This window comes from Arachis hypogaea, chromosome 16, assembly GCF_003086295.3.
Source record: "Arachis hypogaea cultivar Tifrunner chromosome 16, arahy.Tifrunner.gnm2.J5K5, whole genome shotgun sequence".
Classification (NCBI taxonomy): Eukaryota; Viridiplantae; Streptophyta; class Magnoliopsida; order Fabales; family Fabaceae; genus Arachis; species Arachis hypogaea.
Window position 1 is genome coordinate 142,954,020 of NC_092051.1, and position 18,935 is coordinate 142,972,954.

The 18,935-nt window shown below is 36.9% G+C and overlaps 1 protein-coding gene across 1 annotated transcript; it reads left to right on the top strand.

Moving 5' to 3' along the window:
* The first annotated feature begins 15,205 nt into the window (after positions 1-15,205).
* On the top strand, positions 15,206-18,451 carry LOC112755473 (exocyst complex component EXO70A1). Its single transcript, XM_025803589.3, has one exon. It carries the CDS (start codon positions 16,095-16,097, stop codon positions 18,132-18,134), a length of 2,040 nt encoding a protein of 679 aa, XP_025659374.1. The 5' UTR covers positions 15,206-16,094; the 3' UTR covers positions 18,135-18,451.
* The last annotated feature ends 484 nt before the right edge of the window (positions 18,452-18,935 follow it).

Sequence of the window (18,935 nt, forward strand, 5' to 3'; positions counted from 1 at the left end):
AATTTGAAACAAGAATGGCATAAAATTTAACTTTGATATTAGTTAATCGATTAAAACCCAGTTTTTAAAATTTAATTTTTGTTAACTAATTTTTAATAATATGAATATGGTTTTTAAAAACCGATTTTAACAAAAATCAAATTTTAACCAGTATTTAACAAAAATTGGTTAACAAAAATTGCTTAGAGTTTCAGAAAATTTGTTTAACAAGTTGTATATATCAAAACGATTAGAAGAAATGAAGAATGATTAAACTCTCTTATGGATGGAAGCTTTAATAAGAGTTCTTATTTTAAATTAGAATTGTCATTCTTATATTATGAATTATACATTTTTTTTAATTTTCTTCTGAGAATTTGCAGCGTCAGATCATATAAAAACTGAAAATTTTGCGAAGACATCCTATCAATGATAATAATACCCAATAAAAAGTAGTTAATTCGGATGGGAAGGTTTCAAGTTGACACATGTGAGTTTGATGAGATTAGAGAGTGGATACGAATTGCTATTGGGGAGAAGCAGATTGCAGTTTTTGTGAAAGAGACGGGATGGGAGGCGGGTGAGAATGGGAATTCGGTGGAGCAGAAGCAGGTCTATAAAGGGGGAGCCGTCGATGGGTCTTGTGAACATAGCCGGAGGAAGGGGGAGCTAACGTGGGATCCGGCGGCGGACCTGATCGCCGGAAATGAACAGGGGAGGGACCAGGACAAGGGCAACATAGTCAATTCTGAGGTTCTATTGAATGATATGAACGTTGAATTTTCAAAAAGATTGGAGAAGCAGCAAAGTCGGAGAGTAGTACCCGAAATAATGGGAAGGAGGTTGTGCAGAGATTTAGTGGGAGTGAGGAAGAGGATTCTGACAAAACGGTTACACAGGAGTTTAGTACTGGGATAGGGAGGGTTATTGGTTCTATAGGTATACTTACTGGGCCTTTCCACATGGGGAAGCCAATAAAGGCTAAGTCTGGACGTTGCTTAGAGGGATGGGAGTTGGGCCATGATAACTTAAGCCCAATATTAGCTAAACAGGGAATGGGGGCATGGGAGTATGAGGATATGAATGTAGGGTGGGGGAAGCCGGGTGGGCCTCTGGTGGGCTGGAAAGAAGCGAACCGGGTTGCCATGACCCGTGGATTACTGAAGCGGGCAGAGGGTAGGGGAAGATTGAAGGGTTCAGCTGGTGTGCCTGGGTGCGATGTGACCAATTTCGTCAGTGGGGAGGGAGACGCCGGACAAGCCAGGAGGACAGAACAGAGACGGTCGCTGGCTGGCCTCGAGGATGCTGTGACTGGTGGGTAGGGGTACGTTCAGGGGAGGAGCGAAGGGGTGGAGGATAGGAGGGCTGCGTGGGCTCCTCATGCTGCGCCTGGGGGCGATGGTGTGGAGATGGACCTGGTGAGCGCGGAGGGGGACGCCGGACGGGCCAGTCCGACTGAGCAGGGACGGTTGTTGGCAGTACCGAATGGAGGCGCGACTGGCTGCCAGGGGTATGAACAGGTGCCGATTGTGGGTGTGGACGTTAGAGATGAGACTTGCGACGTTCATGAGGGTATGTTGCAGATGCGGGAGGCTCGAGAACAGTTTGTTGACGGAGGGAGGGCTGACCAGGGTACACAGATACACATGGATGGGTTTGGAGGATTGGCGACATCCTTGGGGCCGACCCAAGGAGAAGAGGAGGACGTACAAGGATTGGGTAGGAATGATGAAACCTGTGTGGAAGGGGCTGGATCTGGAACAGGCAGCGGAGGAATCACTGAGGGAGAGGATAACCGCATGTCCATGGAAGCACAAGCCAAGGAAAATGAGGTTACCTGGGCACTGGCGGTAAAATCTGGCGCTGTGCTGTATGATGAGGAAGTGGATATCATGAGTATATTGAAAGCTCAGAATGAAAAAATAGAGAAAAAGCGAAAGTTGGCAAAACAAAAAGAAAAGGCAAGAAGGAGTCGTCCAAAGAACAAACATAAGGTGAGCAATACGTTGATTAAATGATTGTGAGCTGTTGGAATATAAGGGGTTTAAGGGGGGACAAGAAGTTGAGCATGGTCAAAATGTTGAAGAAAAAGTATAATCTAAATATGTTAGGCTTGCTTGAAACAAAAAGGGAGGATATTTCGAAATATGATGTTGGTAGGATTTGGGGTAACAGTACTGTAGATTGAGAGTTTGTGGAATTTGTTGGGGCAGCCGGGGGGCTCCTGTTGTTGTGGGATGATAATATGTTTCAGAAAAGGAATTGTTATAAAGGAGAGAGATGGTTGTGCATTGAGGGAGTGTTAACTAAGAATAACTTTCAGTGTGCTTACTGTTTGGTTTACGGGGCGCATGGTAGGGAGGCAAAGCGAGTGGTGTGGGAGGAGTTGAGCTATATAGCAGGTTTGTGTCAGGTTCCTTTTTGTTTGATGGGAGACTTCAATGAGATTTTGCAAGTTGAAGATCGAAAAGGGTTGCAGAGTTTGCCGGGTTCAGCGGAAGAATTTAAGAATTGGGTGCAAGACATGCAGTTGGTGGATCTTCCCCTTACTGATAGGAAGTTCACTTGGTTCAGGGGTCAATCTTGTAGCAGAATTAACAGGGTGCTGGTTAATATAGAATGGGTGGAGGAGTTTCCTGATATTAGGCTGAAAGGCGGTCCAAGGGGATTGTCAGATCACTGCCCGTTGATTGTGGAGGATACAAGAGGAAGATGGGGGCCTATACCATTCAGGAGTCTGGATTCTTGGTTTACCCATGAAGGTTTTCTGAGGACGGTAAAAAATGAATGGCGGTCATTGGGCGAAGGTCCGTTTCTTGGTAAACTGAAGGCTTTGACATTACCGTTGAGGCAATGGCACAAGGCTAACTTTAGTGATATGGAAAACAGACTCACAAAGTTTGAGGAAGAGATCAGGAAGTTGGACGAGAAGGTTAGTGATGGATCTATGATGGTACAATGGAGGCTAGAAGGAAGGCGCTGGTGAGATTTTGTGAAAAATGGTACATTAGGAAGGAAATCCATTGGAAGTAGATGTCTCGGTCTAAACATGCGAGGGACATGGACAGAAATACTCAGTACTTCCATAATATTGCATCGGCTAGAAGGCGGAATAACAGGATTGATGCTCTGATGATTCAAGGACGGCTTGTGAGGAATCAGGCAAGAATAAAGCATGCAATAAGGGGATTCTACAAGGAACTGTACCGGCAAGAGTATGTACCAAGGATCGGTGTTCGGGATGGGTTGTTACCGCAAATTGATACAGATGAGACAGAAGCCTTGGAGGTTTTACCGTCTGCAGAGGAAATTAAGGAGACAGTATGGGATTGTGAATCGTCGAAGGCCCCAGGTAGTGATGGCTATAATATGAATTTCATCAAGAAATGTTGGGAAGAGATTGGTCAGGAGTTCACAGCGGCGGTGATGGATTTCTTTCAAAGGGCAACGCTCCCATCAGATGTAAATATAACATGGGTGACGCTGGCCCCAAAATTCTTGGGTGCTAAGGAGATTAAGGATTTTAGGCCGATTAGTTTGGTGGGATGTGTGTATAAGGTGATTTCAAAGGTGCTGGTGAGAAGAATGAGGTCAGTTATGCCGGGCTTGGTGGGTGAGACTCAGACTGCATTTGTGAAAGGTAGAAAAATACATGATGGTGCTCTCATAGCATGTGAGACAGTTCATTGGCTCAAGGCAAGGAGAAGGAAAGCGGCAATTATTAAGCTGGATTTTCATAAAGCATATGATAGAGTCAGATGGAGCTTTGTGGATATAGTGCTACAGAAAATGGGATTTGGACAGCGTTGGAGGAATTGGGTGAAGAAGTGTGTCAGCACGGCCACTATGTTTGTTCTGGTGAATGGGTCACCATCCAAGCCGTTCAACATGGAAAGAGGCCTCAGACAAAGGGATCCCCTTTCTCCGTTTCTGTTCGTATTGGTTGTCGACATGTTGAATCGGATGGTGGGAGAAGCGGTCAGGAACGGGCGCATTGAACTGCTGCTGGTAGGAGGTGAGCAGATCGAATTGTCGCACTTATAATTTGCAGATGATACGATTCTGTTTTGTCCCCCGGTGACAGAGACAATTGTCAATTATAGGAGACTGTTGCGGTGTTTTGAGTTGATGTCGGGACTGAGTATTAATTTTGAGAAGTCAAGTTTGATATCGGTGAATTGTGAGCAGGAATGGGTAGATAGTGCTTGTGGTTTGCTGGGATGCAAGCAAGCGGTTTTACCTGTAAGGTATCTCGGGATTTCTTTGGGTGCGAATCCTCAGTTGATGAAGACTTGGAAACCGGTAATTGATAAGGTGGAAGTGAAACACAGCCTCTGGAAAGCAAAGGTTTTAACCAAAGTGGGCAAGCTTGTTCTTATTAGATCAGTATTGAATAGCCTACCTATCTACTACCTCAGTCTATACAAGATGCCAAAGGCGGTTGCGGATAAGCTGATTGCATTGCAAAGGAGATTTATGTGGTGTAAGGGGGATGGTAATGACGGTATTTCGCTAGTTAAGTGGGAGTTGGTTCAGGCACCAAGAAAGGCTGGGAGTCTGGGGGTTGAGGATGCGGTGTTCCGGAACACAGCGCTCTTATTTAAGTGGTGGTGGAGATTTTCTAAAGAGGAGTGTCCCTTATGGAAGAGGATTGTATGCTCGTGCAACAACCTGAATCCTGATGTAATGCTAGTAAGCCAGCAGCTACCAGATAAAGGAGGGCCCTGGAAAGACATATGTAATCTTAATATAAAAGAGCAGAGGATAAAAGACAAAATGCTTACTGGCCTGGCGATGGAGATAGGGAATGGGAGGAGTACCCTATTTTGGGAAGATAACTGGCTGCAAGGTGGCCCCTTGAAGGTGGCTTTTCCAAGAATATTTTCTGTTTCGAATCAGCAGGGATCGATGATAGGGGATTGTGGATTTTGGGATGGGTTTGAGTGGATATGGAACTTCCAGTTGCGGAGAGAGTTGTTCCAATAGGAGCTGGAACTTGTCCATCAACTTCATGAGCGGCTAAGGCCGGTGAAGCTGTCAGAAGGTAAAGATGACAATATGGTTTGGAAGTTTGATAGTAAAGGGGTATTTTCTACCAAGTCTGTTATGTAGGTCCTACAATCGGAGACTCTGTCGGATGAGATAACGAGTTACAGTTACACAAGTTCAGTTTGGCGAGGGATGGTACCGCCAAGAATTGAGCTGTTTGGGTGGTTTGTGCTCATTGGTAGAGTGAATACTAAGGAGAGATTGAGTAGACTAGGCGTTATTAGACTCAGTGATACTCTTTGTGTACTATGTAAGAAGGAGATAGAGTCGGTGGAGCATTTATTTCTCCTATGTGAGTTCACATGGCAGGTGTGGTGCAGGTGGTTGAGGTCTATTGGGGAGGTATGGTCTATTCCTGGAACAGTAAGGAAACTGTTTGAGAGGTGGACCGGTAGACATAAGCGGAAACAATAGTAGAAGAAATGGTTGCCGGGGTTCTTTGCAGTTATTTGGAACATTTGAGTGGAGCGCAATGCTAGGATTTTTCAGAATCAGGAAACAGGTGTGGACTTCGTAATAAGAAAGACAATGCGGAGCTACAACGAATGGACTGAGAGTGAATCTTTTGGTAGTTGATGGCGTTGTCGGAAGCTACAGGAATTTTATGTTTTTACGAAGTTCTTGTTGTCTCTTTTGTTGCTCCACATTAGTATGTTGAGCTTATTTTGATTAAAAAAAATTAATTAAATGTAATAATAAATATCGTTTGCCACAATTTTCACAATGCTTTTCTTTCATTATATTTGGTCTTGAAACTCCTTACTTTAAATTAAAACAAAAATTAAACCTTTTTTATGAATCCAAAATTTTCTACAAAATTGTGCTCTAAGGCTAAAACTCTCAAGATGAATGTATCATGTTCACACGTGAACTTAATATTTCTCCCAGTCTGGGAAGATTGAATATGAAGGACCAAAAAGTTGAAGTCAGCGATCATTAATTAACTCAACATCAAACACAAGCCACGAATTTGGTGGTGTACTTCCAACCCGTTTGTCACCATATCTATAAAAACATAAAACAAGACACTTAGCAATAAGAGTGAAGAAGAAGGAAACGAAGTTACTGAACAGAAGTTCATACCCATAGATGGTGGAACTGTGATTCTTCTTTTGTCCCCAACCCTCATCCCTGAGCCAAAAAAAAAATACAACAAGAATTTAAGATATTAATTATCAATTAACTACATAAATCTATATTATAACTTACCATTGACACCAATATCCCATTTTTTAGTCTGCATTTGTTTTTGAGAAAAAAATAAGATAAGATGGGTTATGCTAGGTAATCAAATATTTTTTTGAACAACATGAACAACCACCAATCAAATAAAAACATACAACACCTCCAAAATCATCCGTACACCTAGTGAAATGAATATTCAATATATCTATTGTTCACATTGTTTAATATTTTCAATGTCTACTTATACTTTTCCTTGAAAATAAGACACAAAAAATAGATACATAAAAAATATAAAAATTCAATTTATTCTTTTTTTTTATTTAAAAATTTTGAAAAAAAATATAATAATAAAAAAATATGATTATAAAAAATTAACAAAAATAATAAAAGAAAAAATAAAAAATAAGTCCCGTCACTTGTTAGTGTCACTGTGTCTTTTTTGCCAAAATAGACATAAAATACATTAATTTAGTGTCTTTAAATACAATATCTCTATCCATATTTCATCTGTCAAACATAATTTATGTTTCTATATTACTATCTGTCGTGTCTCTGTAAATCAACTAAACCTTAGTTACTTGTCCAATTGCCCTACACTTACAATCACAGGATAAAATAGGTAAATGCATATGTAGAAAGGAAATTCATGCAAATTAAAACAACTGACTTTGCAAATACCAAGGTGAAATTTAAAGGGTACCCTTCCAAGATTCGAAATTTCGAGTCAAATATTTTCCCATTTCTGCAGCTTGCCAATACATTTAACACTGACCTCGAATCAAACAATTGATTCTCATTAAAAGAGATTGCATTAGAAAATAGGTTCAATAATATTAGTTTACAATAGTAATTTGTACAAGTTCAACTAATTCAATAAATAGAAAATGTTAACCTTCTTTTTAGGAGTTGCTCTTTTGCCATCTGACTTATCCATAGATATTTAGCATCCTAAGTACTCAAACATTGAAAACAATACTGAATAAGTTATTATCCTATTGAATTCCAATTTACAGAAAATAAGGACATCAAATGAAAATGAAAACTCAATTTACAAAATATTATATGCAATAAAAATAGTTACCGGATGTCATGAGGGTTTAGCCCAAAAAAACATCATATTGTAGATTAAATATTTCAATGATATATCTTCAACATGAAAAACTGTGTAGTATGATTGATATACAGTGATACTGTAGTTATTCATATAAAAATTCTTCTTGCTCATTGGCTGATTTTTCATCATGCACTTCTATAGTCTTAACTTCCTCCTCCTCTGGATATTTTTTATCCGATGTAGCAGTCATTATGCTTTTGCTAGGTGCCTTAGCACTTTTTTCTTTATCAGGTTCTTTCAACTTGTAATAAGTAAAAAGATGCATAATAAATTAATAGAGTATATATTTAAATTGGTTCATAACAAATTTTAGATAAAATATTTTGGTCTCAAATAAATTTTTATTATTTTGGTCGTCTTGAGAGTTATTTATATTAGACAGTTTGATTCCTCTATTACTTATAATAAAATGTTTAATATGTGTTTTGGATAAATACATTCTTAACAATTTTTTATATGGCAAATTGATCTCCAACAAATAACAAAAGACAAATTTGTTGAGAGGCCAATCCATCTTGAAAGCTTTCAAAGTAATAAAAATTCGTTGAGAATCAAAGTGTTTAATTTTAAATTTTTTAAGGATTAATTTGGCTGTTTATGCAAATTAATATTAACTTATTTAATTGGAGAATAAGAAATTTAAGATAGTTTATAAAAAATTAAGAACAAAATATGCAATATTAAGTATTAACACAAACCGATTTCGTATCAAATTAGAAAAGAATGATGAGCTCGTTCATATATATTGTTGGAAGTACACCATTTTTTACGTGCATAAATAATTAAGATTAATAAAGATAGAAAAAGCAAAACAATCCGGAATTGAGAGAATAAATAAAATTGCAAATACAACTCAATAATATGATATATGAAATGGTTTTTTTAATTAATGAAATGAGCTTTTTTTTATCGAAATAAATTTTAAAAATAATTAATTTTTTAAATGCGCATAGCTCAAGAATGGCCTAGAAATAGAATAGGTATAAAATTAATTTGCCTCATTCTTTTGTAAAATGGATTTAGTTTTCGTTTTATGAAAGGCACCTATAAAATGGGCTGATGCCCAAATCTCTTTAGATTCATACAAAATGACAGTAAAAAAGTTTGTGTCATTCTACTTGTATCGGTTGTTTTTTTTTTTAGGAGATTTGAACCCGCAACCTCTTAATTGAGTATAGAGAGATTATGTCATTTGAGCTATAACTCATTGGCATTCTACTTGTATCGTTTACGAATTGAAGGAACTATATTTTCAATTTTATCACTCACAAATTAGGTTATTCATATTGACATAAATTTCCTACTATTATTTCGCATAAACTGATATTGAGTTAGTATTCAAAATCGTCCCTGAAAGATACCTCGATCTCCATATGAGTCCTCGAAAGATAAAGTTAATCAAAATCATCCCCGAAAGATGACGGACATGACCACGTTAGTCCTTCCGTCATCTCGTCTGTTGAGCTGGCTAACGTGGGTGACGTGTTCCGTTAACTGCCTAGGTGGATGACGCCTACGTGTACGCTGGAGTTGCTGACAAGGTAAGTACGTTAAAAGAAATCAAATCAGTCCCTTAAATGATGAACCCTAATCCTAAATTCAATGATAAATAAATTGCGGTCTACAATCAAGCAGCTCCAAGAAGAGAGCTTGTCTTTCACAAATGATTGGCACCATAACACTCAAAATCCAATGTCAAAGGCCATCCTCGCTTGAATCAAACCACGTAACCGCCCCAAAGTCACCACCTTTATGCCGACCCGCTTCAGTCCCACTCGTTATTGATGCCGTTCGAATACTGGCAACCCACGCCCATTGGCGGGACTCCCTCGAGTCTCGCTTTGCAGAATCTGAGGTTCTAGTTTCGGACGTTGCCCATTTCGTTCTAGACCGAATACATGACCCCGAGCTGGGTTTGAAGTTCTTCGACTGGGCTAACTCGAGACCCTTTTTTTGTTCCCTCGATGGCTTTGCTTATTCCTCTCTTCTTAAGCTCTTGGCAAGATTCAGAGTGTTCTCCAAGATTGAGCTGGTTCTGAACAGCATGAAAGTTGGGAACTTGAAGCCTACCCATGAGTCTTTGAACTCTCTGATTCAAGCCTACGGAGATTCTGGGATGGTTGATGCTGCCCTACGGTTATTCTATACAGTGCGGGAAGTGCATGGTTGTTTCCCTAGTGTTGTCGCTTCTAATTCGTTGCTGAATTGTTTGGTCAAAAGGGGGAAGGTTGAGGTTGCAAGGAAGCTGTATGATGAAATGCTTGTGACAGATGGTGGTGAGTGCTAAACAATGACTGTCCCCACAAGCAATTTGCTTTACCTATTGAGACCATATAATGCTGTAATTGGATGAGGAATTAGTAAATCGCTGTGATCGCCATGATCCAACCTTCCAAAGTCACTCCTGCACATAAATCGGGGCTCAATTTGTGAGAAAAAAGACACAAGGAAAGAATTGGTTAGAGTTAAAGATGAGGAATAAATGCTTGTGACAGATGGTGGCACTGGTAAAGTTGTGGATAACTATAGCACCGGGATAATGGTTATTGGTTAAGGATCTATGCGACTTTGGGAAGGTTGAGGAAGATAGAAGGTTGACTGTATCAAGACCTGGACACTAAACGACATCGTATCAAGACCTGGAGGCTATTGAATCAAAACGGTGTTGTTTTGTTACTGTGTCACGTGGGCACTTAATGGAATACGTCACATAACGTTAGCCATCTCAACGGATGAGATGACGGAAGGACTAACGTGGTCATGTCTGTCATCTTTCGGGGACGATTTTGATTAACTTTATCTTTCGGGGACTCATATGGAGATCGAGGTATCTTTCAGGGACGATTTTGACTATTAACTCAATTGATATTTGGGCATCAGTCTATTTTGCGAATATCTTTCCATAAAATAAGGGGTTAAAACCATTTCACAGCAAGAGACAAATTGATTGATAAATATTTTTTTTGACATTTTTAAAATTTTTTAATTATAAAATAAATAAATTATTTTTCAAAAAAAATTATTAAAATTTTAATTTCTAAAATCCATTTTTTTTAGGTGGGGCAAGTTCACTATACCCCCGCAAACTTTATAAAATTCATAAAATTCGCCATATTGCCTGCCCAACTTCAATTTCCTATGCTTTGCAATTGCCTTCTAGGAGGAATTTCCAGAAATAAGTCGTATTTAAAATGACTTGAAATTTTTGTATTTTTACATTAGTTTTTTAAGAATATGTACTCTTGAAGACTCATAGAAAAAATGAAATGAAACTATATGCATACAGACAATAATTCTGTAGTAGAAATGGTGCTTCCCAACACGTAGAAAAACTTAAGAATTTGAATTTTGTTGGGGGAGCGGCGAACTTGCCCCTCACCTGAAAAAAAAAAGTTGAATATCAAAAATTAAAGTTTTAATATTTTTTTAAAAAAATATTTTTTTATCAGATCTGCTACACATCCAAGTAATATTAGCATCCAAATCTAACTAAGTAGACTCAACACCAACAAAAATTACTGTAATTAAAAAGAGTGTGATTACATGCGCACACATCATTCTTCCAACTAAGTCATTTATGTTCATGTACGGGGCTTTACATTATCGTCATCATCATCATCTTCACATGTTTTCTCCTTGTCGTTATTTTTGGATTCCACTAAAGCTAGTATTTCCTTAGGAGTTGACTAAGAATTGAGGAATCAAACTGATTCGTACACTTAACTTTCCTTTATTTAGTAAGGGTTAACTAAGTGGTTGCAACCAACAATTCTCATCACTATTGAGGGCGATAATAAGGATAGAACTTCCAATTTTCATTCCTTGCCAAGAGCCTTTTATAATTATTAGTTAGATTCCTTCGCAATTCTCTTTTCTTATCTCTTAATCCAAAACCCCAATTTACACAACTCATAACCAATAATAAGAACACCTCCCTGTAATTCCTTGAGAGACGACCTAATGTTTAAATACTTCGGTTATCAATTTTATTAGGGGTTTGTTACCTGTGACAAACAAACTTAGTAGAAGGTGAGGAGAAAGAGTTTTGAATTGTGCAGGACAACGAGTCCAAATGCACCTTAATTCACTCAGAAATAAACTGAAATTACATAATGGATTGCGACACAATTAACTCAGAAATGAACCGAAATTACATAATGATTGCAACACATAAACTCAGTTCGAAAACAAGCACACAGACAAGATTGAATCATGAACAAAAACACATCCAAAATTAATTTTGGATCAGACAATGTCATTAATATGTTTGTTCTTTTTTTTTCGTTTGATATTTTCTTCTTTTTACTTGGTTTTATTCCTTTCAAAATAGTAAATCAAGAAGAATTTTGAGAAAATAAAATAAGAAGAAGATGAAGAAGAAAAAGATGAAAAAGAAAAAGAAGAAGCAGTAGAAGATGAGGAGGAAGAGGAGAAAGAGTTTTGAAATGTGCAGGACAACGAATCCAAATGCACCTTAATTCACTTAGGTAGCGTTTGTTTTCGGAGGCATGACACAGAGACATAGACAACACTTGTTTAAAAAGTGTTTGGAAGTAGAGAAATGGACACTGGACATATTGTCTCTGAGACAGTTTTTTATACTTTTGTGTCCACTCTTTTACGAAGGACAATGATGGACACGGAATTTAGAAGAGTAGACACGGACTTTTTTATAAATTTTGTTTTCTTTTTTATCTATAGATATTTTTTATTATTCCACTATTACCCCTTCTTATTTTTTCTATTGCGTTGTTCTCAAAGAGGTACTTTCTTCTTCCTGCTCTTTCTCTATCTCTCTTTCTTTTCTAGGTACACTCTCCTTTTTGTAGAATTTTTTATTGGGGTAGATAATTCTTTTCTTTTCATCATTTTTACTTCAATACTATTTTAACCTTATGTTATATTATTTGATTTGTAATAAAAATAATAACAAAAATAATTAATCTTTAAACTTTTGAAAGATAAATATTATCAAAAGTAAAATTGATCTTTTAAAATATTAAAAAATAATTTATAAATTATAATTAATTTTATATAATTTAAAGAAAAATCAAATTTTTTTTTAAAAAAATCAGTTTTTAGATTAAAAAAAATAAATTTCTAAATAAAAAAATATTTTTATGTGCAAAAACTAATTTTTTTCATGTAAAAAATGGATTTTTTTTCAAAACTAATTTTTTATTTAAAATTAATTTGGCTTATTAATCTAAACAAAATTTTTTATTAATCAAACTCAGATTTATTTTTTTTGTTAATCTTAACCATATGTATTCCTACATATTAATAATAAATTTAAAAATAAAATAATTATATTTATAAATTTTATTTTAATATAAATATTAATATATTTTTTATTAAAATTTTTTGCCTCTTCAAATATTTTTTTCAAGTTCTGTCTGTACTCCTACGTACTCTCATTTTTTATTAATTAATTTGTATTTGATGTAGAAAATTTGGAATCACAGGGCTATTTTAGTCATTTCATATAATATTTTAGTCTTGTTCATGTGTATCCAAACATAATACTAGACATTACATTAGTGTCTTGTCCATCGTATCCAAACACAATACACAAATGATAATTTTAAGTGTCTCCGTCCTATTATCTCCGTCTCAGTGTCATGTTCTGTCATGTCTCTAAAAACAAACGCAGCCTTAGAAATGAACCGAAATTATATAATGATTGCGACAATAATTAACTTAGAAATGAATCAAAATTACATAATGATTATGACACATAAACTTAGTTCGAAAACAAGCACACAAACAAGACTGAATCATGAACAAAAATACATCCAAAATTAATTTTAGATCAAACAACGTCATTAATATTGTTAGAATATAATTAGAATTAATTAGGATAAATTAGCATTATTTAACATATCTGAATATTTATTATATGATATTACGTCTTTATTATTTCGATTCTCTTAGCACATATAAATACCCTTCTATATTGTATCATTCTAGACAACTTGAATACACTCAATAATACATAAATTCTTTCTCCAGTTTAGTCTCTTGTTTCTAATATGATATCAGAACCATAGTATCCTCCTTGAAGAAGATATGTTGTTTTTCTTTTGGTGAAATCACCGTATTTTTCACACTTTTCCTCTATTCCATTTTTCTTTTCTTTTATCACTTTTTTGATACTTTTTCACCTCACCGACTATCCTATTCTCTCCATCTGGTGTCTTTCCGAGTCGAATGATCAAACACAAATATCATCCGCTGTTTACCTATTCTCATGGAGAAATCATATAGTTTTCGCTCTCTTTCGGCAGTTTCGTCTGCGTTCTCTTGTGGCAGTTCCGTTTGCATTTTTTTGTGGCAGTTTCGTCTGCGCTTCCTTCAGACAAGCGGCAGTTCCGTCTGCACTTCCTTCAGACAAGCGGCAGTTCCTTCTGCGCTTCCTTCAGACAAGCGGCTGTTCCATCTGCGCTTCCTTACGGCAGTTCTGTCTGCACCCGTTCTATTCATTATTTTTAATAAGTTTCAAACTCAAGTTGTCACTTGAGTTTAGGGGGATGTTAGAATATAATTAGGATCAATTTTGATCAATTAACATTATTTAGCATATCTGAATATTTATTATTTCGATTCTCTTATCACCTATAATTCTATAAATATCCTTCTATATCGTATCATTCTAGACAACTTGAATGCTCATAAACCTTTTTCCTATTGCTCCCTCTCCCCTCTCTAACAAATATGTTTCTTCTTATTTTTTGTGACATTTTTTTTTATCTTTTTCTTTGTTTTATTCCTCTTAAAAGAGTGAAACAAGAAAAACTTTAAGAAAATGAAAAAAGGAGAAGACGAAGAAAAAAATATGAAAAAGAAGAAGAAGCAGTAGAAGACAAGGAAGAAGAAGAGAAAGAGTTTTGAATTGTGCAGAACAACGAGTCCAAATGCACTTTAATTCACACAATTAACTAAAAAATGAATCGAAATTATATAGTGATTGCAACACATAAACTCAATTCGAAAATAAGCACACAAACAAGATTAAATCGTGAACAAAAATATATCGAAAATTAATTTTGGATTAGACAACATTATCAATATGGCAAAAATTCAACAATAACAATAACGACGATATGTATAAGAAGAAGATGATGATAACGATAATGATGATGATCATGATAATGATGATGATGGAGGAGGAGAAAAGAAATGAAAGAGAAGAAGAAATTCAAATGAAAAAAGAAGGATGATGAGGTGGTGATGTTGTTGATGATAACGAAAGAAAAAGATAACGAAGAAGAAGAAAAAAATAACGACAGACGTGCATAAATTTAAAATATTTGATTAGACTTGATTAAGAGTATAACTTTAATGTAGTGTTTTATTATTTTGTTATTTTATAATAAAAAATCGCCAATTTTTAGGTCATGTGCATTTAAGAAATTAATTTATTTATTTATTTCAATAAAAAAAAAAACAATGAAATGAACAAATAACTAGATACATCAAACACAACTTTCATCTAAACAAAAATAATGTACATATTTATACACTATTGAATGCCCTTTTAGAAAAGAAATTAAAGCAGAGAATATATGATGGCCAAAATTTTTCCTTGATATTTGTCTTACATTTGTATTAATACTAATTAGTTTTTCAATTTTTTCTATTAAAAGTATTAGCTTCTAGTATTTTCCTTTAAAAAAGTTGACCTTAATATATTAAGTGGACAGATAGATAAATAGATAATAATATCTACCACCAACTAACGTTTTATATAAATAAAAAATACATATATGTAATCAAAATTTATTTAGGAGAATTATAATTTGGAATCAATTTCATTTTATTTATGAAAAGAAGCCAAAAGTTTATAAAGTTGGCAAAGATTAGTGCCGATCTAGTGATCTCACTGATCTAATTAAGAAAGTGTAACCAAAAAAAAAAAGGCAACGCAAAAAGAGAAGTAGAGGAAAATTCAAAGACGTTGAAACTTGATTACTTGAAAGAAAGAAGAGAGAGAAGAATGATTAAACTAATGAAGACCCAAAAAGGAAGTAACAGTTGTGTGAGCATATTTGCCTTCTGTCATGCACTTTGGGGCGGTAGTAGTAAGACTAGTTGGACATTGCAATTTGCACCCCCCAAACACACCACATTAAAACTCTCTTTCTCTCTCTTTCTTCTCCCAATTCACATTCCTTTTTTCTTCTCTTTAGGGTTTGGTTTTCTCTCTCATCCCTCATCATAGCTCCAGATTCAGAATCTCCCCATCTTCCCCTTCTTAAAACAGTTAAAACTCCCATTTCCCTTTTATTTCTCAACAACTCAGCTAACTCAGTTCCAACTCGCCGGGTTGACTCACCCCCTTTTCGTCTCCGTCAAACTCATTTTCTCCGTGTGAGTTCCACCTCTCTCTCTCTCTCTCACCATTAAACCCTTTCGTTTTATTTATTTTCTTCTCTTCTTTCTACCTCTTTGTTCCTATTTCGTTTCTTTCTAGTGTTTTCGGTTGGTGTTGTTCGCTGAACTTCGAAATGCACAATTTCCAATGTTGGGTTCCGGGTTGATTTTGAACACCGTTTCTCGATGATTCCGATGGAAAATAAAAATATTCATAAATTAAGCAAACCAAGGAAAACCCTGATCTGGTTCACTTAGCAGGAAAAGAAAATTGTTATTCTCCCATTCGATTCAGCTATTTTTTTTTTTTTTTTGAGCTCCAAGGGAAAAAATTGATTACTGTGTTTGGCTTTGGATTGTTGAGGGGTTTCTTTATTTATTTTTGCAAATTTGAATGGCTGGTTCTGCGAACCTCAATGGTGATAGTAGAATTGAGAATCTGATTTCTGCTAGGAAGTCATTGAAGCTTAGCTTAGAGAAATCAAGGTCTTTAGGGTTAGCATTGGAGAAAGCAGGGCCTAGATTGGAGGAGATTGGGCAAAGATTGCCCTCGCTTGAAGCTGCGGTTCGCCCAATTCGCGCCGATAAGGATGCTCTGGTGGCCGTCGGCGGCCACATTAATCGCGCCGTTGGTCCTGCGGCCGCGGTGCTTAAGGTATTTGATGCCGTTCATGGCCTTGAAAAGTCGCTCTTGTCGGATCCGAGAAATGATCTGGCTGGATACATGGCGGTGTTGAAGCGCCTTGAGGAGGCACTGAGGTTCTTGGGAGAGAATTGTGGGTTGGCAATTCAATGGCTGGAGGATATAGTGGAGTATTTGGAGGATAACACGGTTGCGGACGAGAGGTATCTCGCGAATTTGAAGAAGGCGTTGAAGAATCTTAGGGAGTTGCAGAATGATGAGGAGAAGGCGCGGCTTGATGGCGGGCTTTTGGAAGCTGCATTGGATAAATTGGAGAATGAGTTCCGCCAGCTCTTGACTGAGAATAGTGTGCCGCTTCCAATGGCGGCTGCGCTTGGTGATCAAGCGTGCATTGCACCATCGCCTTTGCCAGTATCTGTTATTCACAAGTTGCAAGCTATTCTTGGTAGACTGAAAGCTAATAATAGACTTGAGAAGTGCATATCGATTTATGTTGAAGTCCGTAGTTCTAATGTGAGAGCCAGTTTGCAGGCTCTCAATTTGGATTACCTTGAAATTTCGGTGTCTGAATTCAATGATGTGCAGAGCATAGAGGGGTATATAGGGCAATGGGGAAAACATTTAGAATTTGCAGTGAAACATTTGTTCGAGGCCGAGTATAAGCTTTGTAATGATGTATATGAGAGGATGGGGCTCGATGTTTGGATGGGTTGTTTTTCGAGGATAGCTGCGCAGGCTGGTATACTAGCATTTCTTCAATTTGGGAAGACTGTCACGGAGAGTAAGAAAGACCCCATTAAACTTTTGAAGTTGTTGGATATTTTTGCGTCTTTGAACAAGTTGAGGCTTGATTTCAACCGTCTATTTGGAGGAGCAGCATGTGCTGAAATCCAGAATTTGACTAGGGATCTTATTAAGAGTGTCATTGATGGTGCGGCAGAGATTTTCTGGGAACTTCTGCTACAGGTGGAGTTGCAGAGGCAGAGTCCACCCCCTCTAGACGGCAATGTTCCGAGATTGGTGAGTTTTATCACCGATTACTGTAACAAATTACTTGGTGATGACTATAAGCCAATATTGACACAGGTCTTGATCATTCACCGAAGTTGGAAGCGTCAGAGCTTTCAGGAGAAACTTCTTGTTACTGAAATTTTGAACATTGTGAAAGCTGTTGAACTGAATTTGGAGACATGGATCAAGGCTTATGAAGATCCTATGTTGACGAACTTCTTCGCTATGAACAATCACTGGCACCTTTACAAACATTTGAAAGGGACCAAGCTTGGGGATCTCTTGGGAGATTCTTGGTTAAGGGAACATGAAAATTACAAAGAATATTACTCGACAATCTTCTTGCGAGAGAGCTGGGGAAAGCTTCCTTCACACTTGAGTAGAGAAGGGCTGATTCTCTTCTCCGGAGGGCGGGCTACTGCTCGTGATCTGGTCAAGAAAAGGTTAAAAAAGTTCAATGAAGTTTTCGATGAGATGTATGGGAAGCAGTCAGGTTGGGTCATGCCGGAGCGAGATCTGAGGGAGAAGACATGTCAGCTTATAGTGCAAGCTGTGGTCCCTGTTTACCGGAGTTACATGCAGAATTACGGCCCCTTGGTCGAGCAAGAAGCTAGCTCCACAAAATATGCAAAATACACAGTGCAGAAGCTGGAGGAGATGCTTTCATGTCTTTATCGGCCAAAGCCTGTGAGACATGCCAGTTTGAGGGGTCGGCAGTTCAGCGGAAAATACGGCAATGGAATGCCAGATCTTCGTCGTACAGCTTCTGCAGTTGTGTAGTTTCCTAATCCTATTTATCGAAAAGGGGTAAACATTTGATTATCTCTCATCTCCTCAGATTGATTGGCTACTGTATATAATTTTACTGAGCCCTGCCGTGCATATTACTTTCTATGATTCTGAGAAGTGAAGTTTCTGAGTATTGCCATTCAAATATCTGATGTATTTCCATGAAAATGGAATTTTGTATCTTCTGAGATTGAAAAAAACAAAAAAAGGAAACTGGTTAATGTGTCTCCCCCAGATGGAGGTTTCTGCTAAAGTTATGCAATCCTCATCAATAAAACATGGACCTTTCCATTTAGGTTCATTGGTCATACACCCAGCTAAAGTAATTTCTTCTCTTTTGCTCTCTCTTTCATTTTCATATTTATCCATTATTCAGTTGTGTTTAGCAGCAGGGTCGTTGTATGCAGATTTTATGTACAACTTTTTTAGCTTAGTGTTAACAGAATATTCAGTCATCAATGTTGTAGAGGGTGAAGTTAAACTGTAGAATGTAAATGCAGAAACCCGTTTTAAAGGGAGTTAGCCTCAGCAGACTAGGTTATTCTCAAATCTCAATCCTCTTTGTATACTTTTAAAATTTCTCCATTTTTTTTGACATTTTTTCTTCAAGTAACATTTTGTGTGGTATGCTCTGAATTTTAGGTTTATAACCGTGTGAAACCAAAGGGCCACAGTTATTGAGTTCTCTAGTTCAACACAGAGATTGGATAAAAATATTGTCAACAATTCTGTGTTTATAGCCACTACATTTGAATAATCTAAGTCCAAATTCGTATCTGATTTTTCTTTCTC